This window comes from Ammospiza caudacuta, chromosome 3 (genome assembly GCF_027887145.1).
Source record: "Ammospiza caudacuta isolate bAmmCau1 chromosome 3, bAmmCau1.pri, whole genome shotgun sequence".
Classification (NCBI taxonomy): domain Eukaryota; kingdom Metazoa; phylum Chordata; class Aves; order Passeriformes; family Passerellidae; genus Ammospiza; species Ammospiza caudacuta.
The window spans coordinates 65,817,272-65,837,097 of NC_080595.1; the positions used below are offsets into that span (position 1 = coordinate 65,817,272).

The 19,826-nt window shown below is 42.5% G+C and overlaps 1 protein-coding gene across 1 annotated transcript in view; it reads right to left on the reverse strand.

Moving 5' to 3' along the window:
• NKAIN2 (sodium/potassium transporting ATPase interacting 2) overlaps positions 1 to 19,826 on the reverse strand; it is a 516,192-nt gene that overhangs the window by 6,567 nt on the left and 489,799 nt on the right. The window contains exon 6 of the mRNA XM_058801777.1: positions 2,717 to 2,798. Coding sequence (XP_058657760.1) covers positions 2,717 to 2,798 — 82 coding nt within the window. The remainder of the gene's footprint in view (positions 1 to 2,716; positions 2,799 to 19,826) is intronic.

A 19,826-nucleotide genomic window follows, 5' to 3' on the forward strand; every position in this document is an offset into this window, starting at 1 on the left:
GGAATTAGATGGGATGATAATATATCTTCCATATATTATGCTTAATATATCTTCTGTTGCCTATGAATCCAAAGACATTGTGTAGCAACTGATAAAATTATGGAAATATTTATATGAATACACATATATGGACATACATGGGTATAGCTGTGTCCTGGATGGACATGATTATGGCTTGGAAAGCCATGATTATGCCTCTCCTCTCCTCTCCTCTCCTCTCCTCTCCTCTCCTCTCCTCTCCTCTCCTCTCCTCTCCTCTCCTCTCCTCTCCTCTCCTCTCCTCTCCTCTCCTCTCCTCTCCTCTCCTCTCCTCTCCTCTCCTCTCCTCTCCTCTCCTCTCCTCTCCTCTCCTCTCCTCTCCTCTCCTCTCCTCTCCTCTCCTCTCCTCTCCTCTCCTCTCCTCTCCTCTCCTCTCCTCTCCTCTCCTCTCCTCTCCTCTCCTCTCCTCTCCTCTCCTCTCCTCTCCTCTCCTCTCCTCTCCTCTCCTCTCCTCTCCTCTCCTCTCCTCTCCTCTCCTCTCCTCTCCTCTCCTCTCCTCTCCTCTCCTCTCCTCTCCTCTCCTCTCCTCTCCTCTCCTCTCCTCTCCTCTCCTCTCCTCTCCTCTCCTCTCCTCTCCTCTCCTCTCCTCTTTCTTTCTTTCCTTGCATACTGTGAAGGTTTACATTGATGATATTTGGGGAGCAAACTCCGCAGGGAACCAAATCTTTCCTCCCAACAAATAAAGCTTTAAAATACTTGGTATTTTAAAGGCTTCTTGTTATATCAGCATGTTTTGATTTCTAATACATAATATTGCTGTAAATAGTGCTACAAGCAGATCAAACCTTGACTTGAGTAACTTGACATTCGAATTTGTCACTCCATTACCTAATGGACTGCCTACATTTACAGAGCAACTGCAATGTGAATACATATGCATGTGTTACTAGTGTGCGTCAGCTGTAAATAAAGAAAGGTATTCCTAAATGCCATAAAAGCTTCTTAAGGACAGATTGTAGCAATCCTAGAGAGCCCTGTCAAACATTATACAGTCAGAGGGAAACATGAAGTGTCTTTATTTGACTGTGGCTGGGACATGGCAATATTTTTGCGGGTTGATTGAACAAAATGTCCGCTCACATTCTGTTTTCTGTCTCTTGTTAAAGACAGCTAAATCCCCTGTACTCCAGTGAGCATGCAGCATTGGAATAAGAGAAAACACCGTTTACATGGATTAATCATCTATCTCTTCATCTAAGCTACAGGCTGAAAACTATTGCCTTCTTTTTTTTTTTTTTCCACAGGTCTAGTTTTCTTTCCAGTCAGTATGAAGATGCATAGTAAATGCAATCTGCTGTTCTGGAAGAAACACTGAGAGCATAAAGAGAATGGGATAATAGCTAGAGGGCTCCATATGTTGATGACAAGGTATGGTATACTGAGAAAGAGATAGGATTAGAATTGTTCTAAGTACCTATGTACCTCATATAAAACTATGAAGGAAATAACATTTTCTAAATGTGCAGCACTGTGCCAAAAGTGCAGGTGAAAAATATTTACTTGGGCACAGACAGATGGGAAGCTGAAGCTGAGACGACATTGGAGATATGCACCATTGTAATTTGAGATTATTAAAAAGCTCCTAGCAAAGCTCCTGAAGGGCCCAGTTCCAAACACCAACACAGAACAGATTGTGCAACTGATAAAGGAGTAAATGTGAGATTCCATTCAAAAATACACTAATCCATTAGTAGACTTGCTTCCACTAATCCGAAGAAATGAAATTGCATTCAAAGGTGAGTGGAATTGTGTGTTGGGATGGCTACTGTTTGCTTGAACTTAGTTCTTTTCCACAAAAGAAATGCTCAGATGAGAAACAAAGGAAAAAAACGTAACTGTTGCCCCTTTATGAGTTGTGTGGTGCTGTGCTTTTAGTGTGTAGGGCATTGATAGCAAATAAAAAATATTTCCAAAGGCTGCAGCAGTGAGGTAAGATTTATCTGGGCAGTCAGGACTGTTCTGCATTTCAGTTGATATCAGTACAAGAAATATTTGGAGACGATTGTTCCTGGGCTGGTCTATGGTTGTGCATCAGCTCTAGTGTGAATATACTCCAGCTGTGTGTATGAGCTGAGATTTGTTTGTTCATTTAACTCCCAAACATATCAGATTGCACTCTACCATGGAGTTGTCACTCAATGGTTAGGTAAAATACTGTCTTCTATTCAAACTAGTTTTAAAAGCCATATGTTGTTACATTTGTTTCGGCTTTTTTAAATGTGGAAACTGGAAATGAGTTGCAGAGGTGCCTTGGTGAACAGATGCTCTGGTAAGACAAATGCTAAATGCATCCACTAAATTAGCAAGTTTCTGGACTTTTGATAAAACTTCATAAAAATCCACTTTTTTTCACAGCCAAGGTTTGTCACATATGATTAGTGTTTTTTCTACACCAAATTGTCGCTGTCTCTGAGTGGAACCTGCTTGAATGAAAATAAGGAAAAATCAGGTGAGAGTTGGATGCTGTTTGAACAACTGTGACACATGATATCCTACCCTAAGAAATCATTCTAATTCAACACAAGAGTAATGTTGGTTCCTAAGTGTAACTTGAATTCAGTCCATCAAAAAAGGCTTCTGGCTATTCTTAATTTTTAAGTCATGCCATCTTTCAGTTTAATGATCCTTTAATATCAGGCTGCCACTCTGCTGAATATCCTAGAAGTTAAGTACTTACATATACATGGGCTGCAGCTGTAAATGAGATGTCTTCTGTGGACCTTGATAGCCATAAGAGTCAAATCCACCTATGAAATCAACTGAAAGGGGAGAAATTGCTTTCATTAGCAACGTCTTTTCAGAACTGATAGGCACTATCATTCAAGAACCACCCAGTACACAGATTATTTTTGACGGGTCCTCTAATAATCTGTTAATATTAGACCAGATAATTGGGAAGATACAGAGAAACAGTAAAAAGTAAAGAAAGGCAAAGCATCCCTTTTTTCCCCTTTACTTTTAAAATCCATTCAATTTCAAAACCACATAAAAACAGTAAAACATTTATAACAACCATCTTCCCACCAGAAATAACCACACATCCCTCTTTTTCAAGTAGACCACCTCACTAATACAACACAACACGCTATTTAGACATTACAACTGCTGAAAACCATTTATTTATGGGCATGAATGCATTGCTTCTGACTGTGATTACTGTGGCTGGCTTGCTGTCATACCATGGCTCAGCAGAGGATGTAGAGAGGGGAGTACATTGATCCAACTCCGTCTCAGAGACAGAAGTTTCTCTGATTCCCTGTTTTGACATTTGGGTTGAAATGCATGAACAGAGAGTTGGAACAATTTATCTGAGCTTCAGAGACGAAACTTCACAGATGTAAGGAAACCTGCATTTCTCTCAAGATACTGAAGGTCTGCAAGAAGGTTGTAGGGTGGGAGTTATTTATTAATTCACACAACTGCCAGCTTCTGATGGCCTTCTCATGTTTGTTTTAAACAATTTCCAGGAAAATTCAATCTCAACTGAGCCCAAGACCCCTATATCTCTGCTAAAACACTTTCTTTGCACAGGTAAAAGGGTGCCATTTGCTTCCTTTGTCCCAGGAGACTCAACTATCGGCTTATAGAGGTTATCTGGGGGCAGTTCTCGTCCCTGAAGTATTGTCTCTTACATCACAGATCTGAATTGGACTTTACTTTGATAGAAAAGGGACAAAGAGTTCAGGTATGGAAGTGCATTTTTCACATGTCTGGTCAATGCTACTGACAGACTGGCTCTGTGTACATTAAAAGAAAAGAGAAAAAAAGAAAAAGAAAAAGAAAAGGCCATTTGATAGAAAACAACTTCTTGTAAATCTAAAATGCAGTTACAATCACAAACAACAAAAAAGTAAATTTACATGGTTTGAAAACTTCCACAGTGGTTAGGACTCCTTAACACTTGCATTTATAAAGTTGTTTTAATACTAAGGTAGCCCCCAATTTGTGCCACACTTAGTCACACTTATCAATACAGTTTCAGCCATTCCAGACATTTACCAAAATATCAAATTCTTGTACGCCTTCTTTTACCAATCTGCAAGCAAAGAGCTACCAAAACACTGGACTGCCTGGGTACAGTATGTCTCCATTGCAACTGCACACATGTTGAATCTGTCATAAAGTCATTCTTTGCTGGCAAGAATGGCCCCTGCAGAAATAATTTAGCCATTTCTGTGCCCTGTAGCAGCATTATGTGTATTCCTATCCCAGAAAGATGTGTTACTAAATTAATCCCTGACATCTCTAATGAAGGAGGTTCTGTAGCCTTTCCATGTTGCTTTTCACTGTGCCTAATTTCCTAATGTCTAATTTAAATGTAATTTCCTGCAAATTAACTACTTATCTATATTTTGGCCTTTTCTCCCTATGAATATGAAGAAAAATGAGCCATTTTTTTTCTCTTATAGCTTTTTAAACCTTTAAAAGAAGCATTTCATGCCATCCATTGTTTTCAGGTTTAAGAAAACCTAGTTATTTCAAATTTTTTTCACAGCTCATGTTGTGCAAGCCTCTACATTTTGAATCCTGAAGATTCTTCCTCAGTTTACTTATGTTTTTCTTACAGTGAGGTGCACAAATCAGGACTAACGGGGACAACTGCCATACAGTTTTCTGTTCATTACCTGAAATAATTCAGTAGGTTTTGGGGTTTTGTATGTTTGGTTGGGATTTTTTTCTTGTTTTTGTTGTTTGTGTTTTGCATCATTTGGGTTTGGTTTCCAATTTCTTTTTTCAACAGCATCACACAAATGCCTAATAATCAGCTCTTTATTTTTTGTTTTGACACTAACTGTAGCTTAGCCTAGTCTATATTTTATTTGAAGATGATTGATTCTTTCCCACAGGAGTTCTTTTGCACTTGTCTGTACTAAATTTCACCTTCTTGATTTCAAGCTACTTCTCAAGATTATTTTGACTTCTAATCCTATATTCACAAGTGCTTGTACCCTTCAAAGTCTAGTTTAATCTTAAAATTTTTACACATGTTCTCTCTTCTATCCTCATTGTTTTTAATAAAAATAATGAAGAGAATTATTTCCCTAGCTGAGGTTCCAGTGGGATCCCATCGGAAATGTCCCATCTGCTTTATAACTACATTTCAAATAGAATTTTAAACAGTTCTGCACTCCACCTATGCTGACTGCATCTGGACAGTACTTTCTTGAACTTCTTACAAAACCTTTTATAATGTCAAAATCTTGCTAAAATAAAGACAAACGCTATTTGTTGCATTCCACTTAATCAATGTCTGCAACCATCAAAATACCTTTATCAAAATGTTATCATGTCTTTGGGAACGTACTAAGTTTACAGGCAGAAAATGAAGAATATTGTTTAGTGAAGTGCTAGGCTGGGAGAAAAAAACCCCCCTCAATTCAAATACAAAGATTGCAGAAAAAAGAATGGATGTATGTTTTGCTGAAGGTATGGTTTGTTGTTTGCTTGCCCAATTTTCTTCTCTTTTTGTTACTCTTGATTCCTGACAACACAAGTCAGAAAATGCCTGTGTTGGATCAGTGCCTCACCGTTGTCAACTCATGTCACTTTAGGGATATTGTTTATACTCATTTGTCCAGCTTTGCATTTCTTCTTGTACTTTCCTAGAACATTTTATTTCAAGCAACCTGTAAAACATTATTAGTAGGCTGCACGCATAGACACTCTGCTTTGCAGATGTGGGGCAAAAGCTTGTCTTAAGGGCTTTTTTCAGAAAGCTAAACCAATGTGTTGAGAAAAAGATTTCTTTGAGAAAAATGATTTTGTGTGAGCATGAGGGAAAGATGCGTGCTCGTGCTGAATACCTCTTCGTGCATGGTGGCTTTGCCCTGCTGTCCAGAGCAGGCTCAGAGTGTTAGTAAGCCAGATTGCCAAGTTACAAACAAAGCAAGGTCGTAGAGACATTTCTGTGTTCAGCTCACTATAGAAGCTGCCATGTGTGTAACCAAACGATGGCAGGGCAGCGAGTCCGACCATGACCTCGCTGGAGACATACAATGGCTTCTTGCAGGCAACAACAAGCTTTGCAAGGTAGGTGAAAGGAGGTAATAGAAAGTGAACTCCAGCACAAAAGGGTTTCATCAATTTGTTTGCAGCAAGGTTTCTTCATGGCAGCTGCTTCTCAGCACTGCAAACCCCGTGGTGTCCAGACTGTGCTAAAAGCTCCCTGTGGACTCTGAGACGGTTTCTTAAAGCATGCAGCAGGCTGCCCTTTCTGCAGGCATTTCATCCTGGCTGTGCCTGAAAGGTCACCGAAATGTCATACAACTGATACATTCCTGGCAGCCATAACATCAGATGAATAAAACAAGTCTCATTATCTGAATCAGTACAGAGGTGTCCATCCCTAGCTTCATACATCAAACACTTTTTTTGACTACTCTATCGTACATTCATCTTACATGTCTCTGATATCACAAGAGGCTCATGTTGTGTTTCACTTTAGTAAAAGCACACATGAACTTACAAACATAATACAATTGCTTTTGTGGTGGTTTGACCCTGGATGAACACCAGTTGTCCACCAAAGTCACTCTGTTGATTCCCTCCTCAGATGAATAGGAGAGAGAAAATGTAACAAAAGGTTCATGGGTCCGGATAGACACAGAGAGAGATCACTCAGCAGTTACCACCACAGGCCAGATAACCTTGAATTATTACCAAAGAAGAGCAATATCATGAGAAATAAAGCCAAATATTAAACTTTATTCCCAGGTTTAACTCCTGATTCTCTGCCTTCTCCACCCCAGTGACATTGGGGAATGAGGAATGGGGGTTGTGGTCAGTTCATCACAAGTCTCTCTGCTGCTCCTTCCTCCTCTGGGGGACATCTCCTTATATGCTTCCTCTGCTCCAATGTGGGGTCCCTCCTATGGGAGAGAGTCCTCCAAAAACTTCTCCAATGTGAATTCCTCCCATAGGCTGTAATTCTTCATGAACTGCTCCAATAGGTCCCTTCCTTGGGGTGAAGTCCTTCAGGAGCAGCCTGCTCCAGTGGGTGCCCCCTCAGGGTCACAAGTCCTGCCAGCAACCCTGCCCTGGTGTTGTGGGCTCCTCTCTCCTTGGGGCCACAGATCCTTACAGGAGCCTGATCCAGCACAGGCTCCCCACAGGTCACAGCCTCCTCTGGGCACCCACCTGCTCTGCCCTGGGGTCCTGCATGGGCTGGGGTGGATCTCTGCTCCCCCATGGCCCTCCCTGGGCTGCAGGGTTGCTGCTCTCACTCCATTCCACTCTTCAACTGGAGTTATTATGCAAATTTTTTCCCCTTTTTTCAATCTGTTATCCCACAGGCACTACCCCTGTCACTGACATGCCAGCAGTAGGTCCATCTTGGAGCTGTGTGACACTGGCTCTATCAGAAGCCACAGGAGAAACTTCTAGTAGCTCTTCACAGAACACACCCCTGTGGCCCCCTCAAAACCTGGCCATGCAAACCCATCTTTGACATATTGTGTGCTGAAATTTTTATTTTCCTTGCTGCACTTGAATAGGATAATAGCAGTACTACTTATCTGAAATATGCATTATAAAAAACTCAGATTATTTTCTTTTGCTTGTGTTAAGGGTCTTGTCATACATATGACTGTTACAAGTGTAACACAGGACATATGGCTCAAAGTAGGGACATACTTTCTATCAATAATTACCCACAGGAATGTGAAATTTCAACCTTTGCTCACAGTCAGAGTCCCCACTGTTTCTGCTGTACTTCAGGAAGGATGAGAGGCATAAATGGGTTTCTCATTTTCCATTTCTGGAAGTCTACAGTATATAGAAGGACCACTAAAATGCGATGCAGAAAAAAAACCACCCAGTGCTTGGCATTACAATGGTCCTTAACCATATTCATGCATCTACTAAAATAATATAAAAAAACCTAGAATTACCCATGATAAAGATGATACCTTTTTAAAAAAAGACTTAATGACCATGGAGGTGCATGTGCATGCCATGACTGGACATATGTCCTGTGTGGTATAGCAGAGAGACAACACGTGGTGTTCATATCCTACATCTGACCTGTGAGATCTTAAATTTATCTGCAACCTCTCAGAGCCGAAGACTTGGCTCCCTGGACTAAGGTTTTTCAAGTGCTGCAATTGAGCTTCACTGCCACAGCAAGCCACATCACTGCAGGTGTAGCTGGAAGGAAGGAGAGATGGCAAACAAACTACATCTAAAAACATTACTGAGAGCAGTGCTGGTGCAGAAGTATGTGAGGCAAGAGAGAGCTGTGCATAAATAGCGGTAGCTAAAAACATGCCAAATTGAGAAAAAAAATAAATGGGGGGAAGTAAAATTAAGTTTCATTTTAATACCTTGGAAATGACATATGGGGCAAAAATATTAAAAAACATATGGGGACACCTTTGCTCTTTCAGTTTTGCCAGTATCCTGCTACCCAGCTCTCTGTTTGGTGAAGACACTTCCAAACAATTCAGTGCTGCTGCCTTTTTATGCTGTGAGCATGGTCTGGTGGCTGTTCCACAAAATAGCACACAGGAGGAGATTTGCTTGAATGTGATCTCCATAAAGTTTGTTTACAGTGGTAATCAAACATTATTGGTCTTTGTGCTGAGTACACAGTGATTTAGGCTCTCAAACCACAGCAGAGCCAAACACCAGGGAAACATGGGGAAGGAGACGTCTGCCAGCACATGAGGCTGTGCCCTTTCTGCTGTCACAGGAGGATTCAGAAATGGCATAAGGACTTGGACATGAGGTCCAGTTCTTGTGGTGCAATGAGCAGCATTTCTGCCAAGCAGTCAGTAATGAAGGGCCTGTGAGTGCTCTCAGCTCAGCCATTTGCAAGGTGAATATAAAACCTCAGATTTTGAAACTGTAACCTCATGGCATTTGTGAGCTCTACAATGGCCACTGGAGCTGCAAAGGGAAGCCCTTACACAAATTTTGATGGATTTTCTCAGCTCAGATTAGCTCCACTGCCACTATTTTCATGCTGTTTACTTGTATCATAATCAAAATTATTCAGTAATTTTTTGCTTCACAGGGTCTTGTCCTCCAATTTTTTCTCCTTTTATTGTGCTTCTTGTTGATGTAAGGCACCATCTTCATCTGTCTCTGTTTCTGCTGATCCCCTGGCTGAGTCTTTTATCAGCTCTTCTGAGATAAGATGTAGGAGTGGGGAGGTACTCAGGTTTGTGAAGTCTAATAAATATGATCTGGTGTTTCTGCCCTCACAGAAATACAGGCAGAGATCTCTGTCTATAATTAGGGAGCAACAGGCATGCAGATATTGCTTTGCAGGTGACTCCAGCTCATGATTGTACCCAGCAGAAAATACCAAGATGAATGGTCCTGTGGGTCCAGAAATTAGACAAGTCACAATTTGTCTCAGATTTGCAGGTGGAGAAGGTGTCTGGTCAGTGGCTGATTCTTGGACCATGACATGAGGAAGACCATGCTCTGGAGCAAGGCCTCTGCAAGGCGTGGCTGGCCAATTGTGGGAACCATGTTGAGAGGATGGGAACCAAGGCGCTTGCTGAGCAGAAAGGAGCCGGGATGAAAGTAGTCAGGACTAACCAAGCAAGACTGGGAGGCATGAGCCCGAGGTGGCTGAAGGCAGAAACTGGGACCAGGGATAAGGCAGGCAGGAACAAGGACCAAAGGGCAGGTGGAAACATCTGGAGCATAGCTGCAGCAATGAAAAGTACTGGACTGAAATGGCCAGCACTCCCTTAGAAAAGACAGCAAGCCACCTGTCAACCTGTACACCTGGAAATAGGGTTGTTGCCTGACCTCTGCAAGGCTTTGCAAGGATTGTCTCTAAACTTGCAGTGGGGCTTGTCTGATGCTTAGTAAAGAAAGAAAGAGTAAAAGACCTGCACTCAGCTAAAAGAGCAAGAGAACAATAATAAGCAAAGAGAACAATAATAGTCTGAACAATATATTATTTTTCTAAACTGGATAGACCTGAGCATTGCTGGATAATGGCCATTTGCGTTCAAATTTTCATCCCTAAGTGCTGAGCAAAAAAATATAGCCCTGCAATATAGATTTTGACTGAAAAACCATTCTAAGAATTAAATGTGTGGTAGACTGAATTTTTGTAGAAGTTATCAAATAGTCATTAGGAAAAATTGTTCTTAGCCAGATCACTGCTCAGGGTGAGCAATAAAGAGAAGAAAAGAAGGAAAAAGAAAATGCCTGGGGCAGTGGCCTCCAAGTGTGACTGCCACACTAATAAATTAGAAAAAGGGTCATTAGTAGGTGCAACAAAGGGGGGAATTAAGGCCCAAATCTATGAAAGTTAACAATCCAATGCTAATGAAGACCTATCTAGATATTTGAAAGGAAAAGCAATAAGGAAAACTTTAACAGGAGTCATGCTGATAAAAATAATTTAATACAAAGCTATGTTCATGGCATGTAGGAAACTGCAAGGAGCTCACACTGACTGTCTCAGCAGGAAAGGACACTGAGGCTGTGGGCAGGTGTCCTTCATAGGGCCACTGGAAATAATTAATTAGTCTGGCCCACCCACAGCAGCTCATCACCATTCCTCTCCAAGACTGCTACCTGTCAGGCTGGAGTGAGCTTGGATAGCCAGGACCTGCCGTTCACCCACTAATCTTGGCTGAAACCCTAAGAAGGCAACCAGCGGCCCTCAAAGGGTGGGACACCAGAGTGGGGAAGGGGGCCAGCAGCCCCACATGGCCACTTGCAGGCTGCTCCTCTTCAGAATCCAAAAACTGTCTCTCTTCCTCCTCAGGGGATGAAGGGGGAGATGCTCCCCATTGGAGAGTCTCCTTTCAAAGACAGCCCTCCATGTCCAGTGCAAAGTGGCAGGAAAGTACTGATGTTGAAATGAAGTCTTTCACCAGCACCAGAACAAAACATGCCTGAAAGTATTTTGCAAGCAATTTTCAGCTTGTGGAGAGCTTCAGATTTTGCTAATCTTTTCCTGATTTTGAATATGAGCTTTTTTTTTTTGCAATGTCAAAACATTTCTATGCCCAGGAAGGCCACACCCTATTCAGCTGCATCAACAACCTGAGCATTGCTTCAAATGATCTGTAGCCTTTGTTATCAGAACCATCACTAGTTACTACCTAATTTTTGCCACTGGCTTGACACAACTGCCTGGGACATTGTTTCATGGTCTGAATGCCTTTGTGCTCCTCTCCTGAAATAAATAATTTATGACGAGTAATATTTTCCCAATGGTTTGGTATGAAATGTATCTTTCTTCAAAAAAACAGATGTTATCAGTTCATTCACTATTGACATGGGCAGATATTTTCTGCAATGTCATTCTTGAATAGGTAAAAATTGTGTGATCTATAGTTAAAAAAAATTGTAAGGTAAGTATATTTCCCTGGCTGTTACAATGCAATGATCTTATTAAGCAGTATTGCATTGTGATCAGCTGCTGGAATGGAAATGTTACTTCCTTCAAGCTTTAAGTTATGTTATTTAGACATTTTTAAACTGGGGGTTGACAATCCCCACAGGAGGTGGTGATGGATGCAGGGGGAGTGGCAGGGAAGACAGGAGAGGGAGAAAAGAAATCATCAGAGATGAAGCCAGCAATGCCACACTTTTCCCTTGTGTGATTTTATTTATATATTTGTCTCATGCCACAACCCCGTCTCCTAGGGATTCCTTGAACATCAACTTCATTAGTTACGAAGGCAGCAATCCATAACCAATTTTCTTTTCATGTCAAGCTTGTTCATGTATAAACCCAGCCCTTTTGTTAGAAACATTTGCAATTAATCCCACAAACAAAGAAAATGCAAATCATACAGTCTACCCTAAGCAACCCTTCTGACTCAAGGCCCTGACCACCATCTATTATACACTAAAATGAATTGAAATTCCCACTTTGAGTCTAACCTAATTTTCTAGTGATAATAGGCATGGATTCCCAGAAGCATTCTATGCATCTAGATAGTAACGTCCTAATTTCCCTTCCTGGTAAATGTTTTAAATAAGACTTTAGCACCAAAGGAAATTAACCTTTAAATTAATTGTAATTATAAAATGCCATCACTGATTTTGTCTTCAGACTAATTACTTGCCATTATTTAAACAAACTGCACCTCCTCAGAGCTTTTAAGTTTGTTTCTCTCTGCAGTGCTGTGCCAAATGATCGCAGAGCAGGCTGTGTAATGTCTGCCAAGCCCTGTGACACCTTGGACTGCTCAGCTCCATTTGCATCTCAAATGCAGCTGGTTTCACTTGTCATATCTTCCTGCCATAAACTTGTTCCCCTGTGCTTCAGCCTGCACTCTGCAGCTCAGACGTTTTCAGCCTGTGCCTCGCAAGCAGCGAGCACACACACCTTAGGGGACAAAGATTGCCTGTGCTCTGTGCCGAGGAGAACGAGATGATCAACACCAGCCTTCTGCTTCGTGAGGGGCCCCCTCCCAGACAGGACATGACTGGAAATAACAACACAGGAACCAGCTATTGATATGTGCAAAAGATTGATGTTGTACAGGCGTGTCAGGGAATTTCCTAAATGTTCCTGGTGGCATCGCGGCTCTCCAAGGCAGCTGTCCTTAGGGTGACAAACATGAAGTAGCACCTTGGGATTTCAAAGGCTTCTCTCCCTCCACACTTCTATCAGCATCCTGACAGCCAAAGGCATTCAATTTTCCTCCCTCTGGTTTACTTAGATCATGTAGCAGTCACCACACTAAATGAAACAAGTAAATGGAAAAAGCTTCTAATTGAGCTGCAGGCTGTAAATTGAAGAGCACAGCTGAGCAAAAACAAGCTGAAGCTTCAAAATTGTAGTGTATTCCTTGCATTCCCATTCACAATGACCTGTTCAGCAGTTTGGAGAACAACTGTGTTTTAAATATAGGCTTTTATTTGTTCCTATTATTATTATTTGTTGCTGTGCTGTCTCTGCAGGCTGTCTCAACAAAACAAGTCAGACCACTTATTCCCCCTGTCATGAGAGAGGTGTCTACCACAGATAGGGCAGGTTGCTCTTTGGGGTTGCATCCCTGCCTCCACTGACTGTGCTGGAAATCTTGATTGTTAATTTAAGCTGCAGGCCTACTTAATGTGGCTGTAGGAGTGTGAGATGGATGCCAACTGTGCCAGCATGGAAAAGGTGAAGATGGAATCCCTGTTTTTTTCCAGAGAAAACACCAGACTCAGGACACACTACACAAATGGTAGGTGCAAAACAAAGGAAGTGTATAGCTGAGGTATGAGATCTCCTTTTGTCAGGAGGCTGTTCTAGAAAACCTTTCTTGTTTCATACATAGTTGGAACTTTCAAGAAGAAAAGACCACTATGGGAAACTAAATACAGCTAGACCTCTTGTGGCTAAGGAAGTCCATGAACAGCAAATTACCGTCAAGAATTTCTGGGAACCACAAACTCGGGATGGGAAACAAAGAAGCAGAATTAATACTCAAATGTTTGCTACCAGTTTCTCTTTCTCTTTGTTTTAGAGATTTTTTTAAAGTAGGAATGGAAGCTGAGGTATTATTTCTCTGTAATGTCTCACTAAGCAGATTGTAACAAGCATTTGGCACAGAAAAAAAGCGATACCTGAGCATATTCTGCACTTCAATAGTGCCTTTCATCCCAGACGCTCAAAGTTACGAAGCAACACGCCTGTGAGTTTGTCCCTGCAATTATTTCCCATTTTAAATATAGGAAACAGAAGTATGGAGAGGTTAAACAACCTGCCCAAATGTGGAAGGTTGCCTATAACAGAGATAAAAAGAAAATGTTTTTCTGTCTATCCCATGTGCATGCCAAAATTTCACATCTCTCACATATAATGAATTTAATACTGTCTTTTAAAAGAAAATCTTTGTCATAACTTTTTGTACTTCCCAGGTCAGAGTGGATCCCAGAGTGGAATATTGTTTGGCACCAAGTTGATTGGCACATAATGTTTTATTGTTTATCAAAAGATATTTCCTATCTAGGGTATTACTGTCTTGCTGAACATTTTCAGTAATTCAAATGCGGCCTTTAATCAGAATTTTTATTGGAGGGGGAGGAGTGAAAGAATTTTAAAGGGTTATACAGAGCTTCACTTCTGGACCAAGACATCCCCAATAGCAGGGTTCCAGGGAATATGCAGCAAAAATCTTCTACACAAAGTTGCAATTTCTTTTGCTTTGCAGTTTAACTGGAAACAATGCCAGGAGAAAAGACGAAAGTGTATGTGCAGGCTGGATCCCTGCTAGCATCAGGTGGTGCAAAGGTTGTACCTCATGGTACACAAGGGAACATTCAGAGGGGCCATATTTGTTCTCTGATTGCCTTGCCATTGCCTAATAGTAGGTAAATGCTATTTCTGCTCCCTCTCTGGGTCAGCAAGAGAGCTTTCTAGGTTAGGATTTTACACTGAGACACAGACTAAATTAGAGATTTTCTCTTAGCTGAGGTTCATTCCTAGCCAAAGCTGTTCCTCTAGTAACAAGCAAATCTCCTTACTCTCAACAGAACCTGTGAGTGCAGAATTCTCATTTCAGTAACCTAGGTTTCTTTCTTAATTGCTAGAGACAAAAAGCCCTGGGAGGATGCTGCTTGACTGCTTATATTCCAGTGTTCCCCACAAAATGTCTATACAGTTAATGAAGTTTTCAGAAATATGTTGAATTTTCTTTTAGCAAGGCAGTAGCAGCTTATAGCAGGGAGCCAAATTGCTAGCGAGCAAATGCACATTAAAGGAACGTTTGGATGTTATTAAAAATAATGTGCAGCCTTTGAAAAATGCAGGCCTAACATGATTTTGGGAGAAAAACTAGGAGCTCCAACAAGTTCACAGTCATTGAATGCCTCCAAGTAATGGCTGTTGCTGACATTTTCATGTTTTATTTTTAATTGCTGCAGCTAATAATGCTAATGAGCTAAGAATGGCAATGGCTTAGGCATTCCAATGGCAGTAGTGAAGAGGAGTTATTGTATTTGCTGGGACCCCCATGGCAGGAAGGAATGATGAATCTGACTCCATTTTCTCAGAAGGCTAATTTATTATTTTACGATACTATATTATATTAAAGAATATTAAATTATACTAAAGAATACAGAAAGGATACTTACAGAATGCTAAAAAGATAATAATGAAAACTTGCGACTCTCTCCAGAGTCCCAACACAACTTGGCATTGATTGGCCAATGAGTGAAAACACTCACACCAGAAACCAATGAAACCATCACCTGTGGGTAAACAATCTCCAAATACATTCCACATGAGCAAAACAGAGGAGAAGCAAATGAGATGATTATTGTTTCCATTTTTCTCTGGGGCTTCTCAGCTTCCCAGGAGAAAAATCCTGGGTGAAGGGATTTTTCAGAAAATGTGAATGTGACAGAAGAGAGTGTGGAGCTGGCAGCAATGTTGCTGGGCATCTGCACTCCCTTGTCTTTCCCAGAAAAAGGCCAGAGGCACTCTAGCCTTCAGAGTTCCTCCTTCTTATGCATCCAAAGGGAAAATGTTTGGGAGTGGTAAACCTCCACTGAGAGAAGCAGCCATGGAAAAGCTGCTCTTGTCTGCCCCTTGGGAAGACATGTGTGCTGCAGTTGGACTCTGGTGTGCACCAGAGCACTTCTGGGGTCATATCAGGAGACAAAGCAACTTCCTCTTTAATCCTTGGTGCAGAATTAATCCAAATCAGATTGTTCTCATGAAAGGTAGCACAGGCTTGAGCTTTGATTTAGGGGCCATGCGGCTGGATTTATTTAGTGTATGAGTAATTAAAACCTCTAGGCTTGCTGATTCAGTCCTAGTTATGACCATGATTTTATCACTGTATTGTTCCATTCTTAATCCTTTAGTGAGGTTAGAGCAGGTTAATCTTAGTAAAATGTTTGCTTAATTCTACCCTACTTCATTTTTTCTCTTAATAAAATCTGCATAAGTGTCACAGACATTTTTTCACAGAAATCCTTTCTTTCAGATTTCTGCATTTTCTGGGAAGCAAGGGCCTCAGAAAGAGAATGTAAACAATTGTTATCAGCTGCTGTGGAATGCAATAGGATGCACCTATTTTGACCTGTCATTGGTTCATGTTCCCATGTTTATAATTAAGGGCCAATCACAGGAACAAGCTAGGGACAGAGTCCCTGGACACAACTTTGTTATAGATTCTTTTTTTCTATACTTAGCTTAGCTAGCAGCTCTGCAACTTCTCTCTTTATTCTATTTAGTATAGTTATAATGTATTATATATCATATATCAATAAATCCAGCCTTCTGATCAAGAAACAAGATTCTCGTCTCTCTCTCACCTCCAGCGACCCACTCAGGATGCTGTAATATCTGGTGACCCCTCGTGTCAGAGCAGAAATTAATTTGATAAGACCAGAGGAGCAAATTGCTGCACTGGGTAAAAATCCTGTATGTGTAGCATTTGATGGTTGCTTTGAAGTGACCACAGAAATGGATTCAAGCCAGGAGCTGAAGAACTGAAGATCCTGATTTGGACAGAGTTCACAGCCAAGGCTGACCACAAAGAGAACCTTCTTCTGGAAAACCTTCAGGAAACATGGTAGACAAGAGCAGCATACCTGCAGAGCTGGCCAGAGCAAGCTGGACTTTTTCAAAAGGTACTGTTCACTTTTTTATCCCTGAGGGTTCAGCCACGAGAAAATTATGGCTGTTTATATGGGAGGCATACCCCTTGAAGAACGTGGTTCATTTTACTCCTTCAGAGGAGGCACTTATTGCCCTCTGGCAACACTGGTGTAGAGAAGACAGTTTTTTTTTGAAAAAACAGATCTCTATGAGTTCTTTCGATGGGCAAAGCTTTTTGGGTTCTTTACTGATGTCCTATATGCTTTGGATGTTTTTGTCTGGGAATGCCTGGACTCTATTCTCCAGTTCGTCTACAGTCAGGGAGGTCTTTTGCCTTCTATCTACCCAGCATTTATAAAGCTCTTCCCAGTTCTGAAACGAAGAGCAGCTACCTTTCAATGGATTTCTAACTGCTATGGGCAGGCTCCGTTTCCACCGTCCCTGGGAGAAGACCCCGTGGGGGGTGAGTTTCTGCTTCCCAGCCCCCCTTGCTTCGCGGCGGGGGGGGCTGAAACTTCGCCGCGTGAAGAAGTTTTTTTTACTCTTTCTCTCGAGCCTTCTCCTCCCCCCCCTTCTCCCCCGCAGGGGGGATGGGAGTGGACGGTGCTGCCACAGCGGGTCTCTCAGACTCCGCCTCGTTCAGACATGGGGGTGGTACCGGTCTCTGAGGCTTCCCCGCCTCTGCCAGCTCCGTCACTCTAGGCGATCCCGTCTCCGCCTCTCCAGGCGGTCCCGCCCACAGCTTCACCGGCCTCCCCGCCCCTGCCAGTGCCTGCGTCGGAGACTGCAGAGACAGCACTCCTGGTACCTGCTGAGTTGCTAGGCAACGAGGATGCGTCTCCAGCTTCCGGCTCAGCGGAGGAGGAGATTCCTTCAGCCTCTCCACCGCTTCCATCGGCCTCCTCACTGCCTCAAGCCGAGACGGTCCCTGTTCAGGACGGTGTTGGAGACGGTCCCGAATCCGCGGGAACCTCGGGGCACCCGTGGCTGATATCACACTCAGCGTGATTCCCTCCCCGGTTCCGGCTTCCCCCCCGCTGCTTCCACTGGCCGTCCCAGCGGCTCTGCCATTGTCGGAGGCTCTGCCCTCCATGTTGGCGTCAGAGACTGCCCTGGAACCGGCGGCTTGTTCGAACTCAGACCATCCCGGACTGGCTGCTGTAGCAGCCGCCCCGGCGGGGGGTCTCTCTTTCCGTGGAGCAGGGGCTGCCCGCCATCTGACTCTGGGGGCACTGCATTTGCTGGTTTTGAAGATCAGCATTCTCGGTGGTTTGGGGGGTGGTTTTTCGGGGATGGTCCCATGGAGGCTGCCGCCTCTCCTGCATCCTAGTGGCATGGGGGGGCAGGTGCATCCCAAGAGCCCTGCCTTTGATCCCCAGCCCAGAGGGGGTGTGGATGATGCTGCGGGGCGGATGAGAGACAAACCTGATGCATTGCAGAGGGAGAGGGCACAGTTGGAGGAGACCATAGCTGGTTTGCTGTGGGGAACAAACATCTCCAGAACCCAGATGGGATTGCTGGGGAAGGCTTCTATTTCCCTGCTGCTGGCATGCCTCAGTGGTATTGGGGAAAGGAAGCATCTCACTACCTGTGCTGCCCTTGTACTGGCAGTAGGGTGCAGGCCTGTGGGAATGCAGAGCCTGCTTCATGGGTTTGGCCTGGGCCATTGGGCTCAGGAAGTTCCTGGGTCAGGGCCATCATGTGGCCTCCTGATGTTTCTGGGAATTCTGGTTCCTCCTACCAGTCCTGGTCCCCCTTTGTGGGCCAGTTTTGGGGTTCCTGGTCCAGCATGGGCCAGGGCCCCCAGGGCCTTTCCTTCTCTGGCACTGCTCTGCACTGCTCTGCTCAGCTGCTGCTCTTTTGCTTTTCGATAAAAAAAAAAAAAAATTAAAATTAAATAAAAAAGATTGAAAATAGCGGGCAGCAGCTCTGAAGCACTGAAGCATTGAAGGGCCAGAAAAGGACATTCCAAAATTGTTCAAATTGTTTGAAATTGTTTTAAATTGTGTTATGCTGTTTTCAGGACCAAAAAGGATTCTCAGATGTCCAAAAGAAACAACTTCAGCTGATGGACTGTTCCTGAAACTCAGCTGCTGGACTTGAATTTTCTTTGCATTGTTTTTTGCATTTTCTTAGATTGTAGGATTGTTTTAGTGATTTGTTAGTATTGTATATTTTACATTTTACATTTACAAAAATGCTGATGTGTTCATTTCACATCAGCATTTTTCTTTTAATTTATACAATTTAGAAAGGTGAGATGTCGCAGACATTTTTTCACAGAAATCCTTTCTTTCAGATTTCTGCATTTTCTGGGAAGCAAGGGCCTCAGAAAGAGAATGTAAACAATTGTTATCAGCTGCTGTGGAATGCAATAGGATGCACCTATTTTGACCTGTCATTGGTTCATGTTCCCATGTTTATAATTAAGGGCCAATCACAGGAACAAGCTAGGGACAGAGTCCCTGGACACAACTTTGTTATAGATTCTTTTTTTCTATTCTTAGCTTAGCTAGCAGCTCTGCAACTTCTCTCTTTATTCTATTTAGTATAGTTATAATGTATTATATATCATATATCAATAAATCCAGCCTTCTGATCAAGAAACAAGATTCTCGTCTCTCTCTCACCATGGAGACCTTCAACAGGTCCCTGTAATAAATAACGAATGGGGAAATAGTAATTCTTTCAGCTTGTTCCAATTACTTTGAGAGCAAAGCTAATTCAGCTGAAGCAGCTTAAGAGCAACTTGACTGTGTTTTTACAGTTGAGGCTCTGTGCCAACAGGAGATGAGACACTTTCCATACTCCAGAGCAGTGTCAATATCTTCATCTGGTTAAAATCTGGAACATGCCTGGGTTTGGCTCTTGGACATTGCATGGCTTTTTCTCCAGTCTTATGCCTTGCTGCTCAGTTCTGCCAAGTTCAGTGTTTCTGCCTCTTTTGCTTCTCTTTTGGACTGCTGTTGTTCCCATGGCCCATTAGCAAAGCAGAAGAAATGGAATTGAGTGTATGGGTGCTCACTTTGTCCATCGTGAAAAGCAAAAGGCTTTTTCTGTTGGTTCTGTCTCATCAGAAAGGACTCGTGGCTAAATGAGAGTTTGGTATGACCCAACACGCTTATCCTTACAAATACTAAATGACATGACATCCATAAGGGATACACTTCTCAGAAGAGCACGATAGATGCATGTGTTGCCAAAAGGGATGGAAAAAGCATCAAAATGTATCTAAGAAAACAAAATAATTTTAAATAAACCTGAG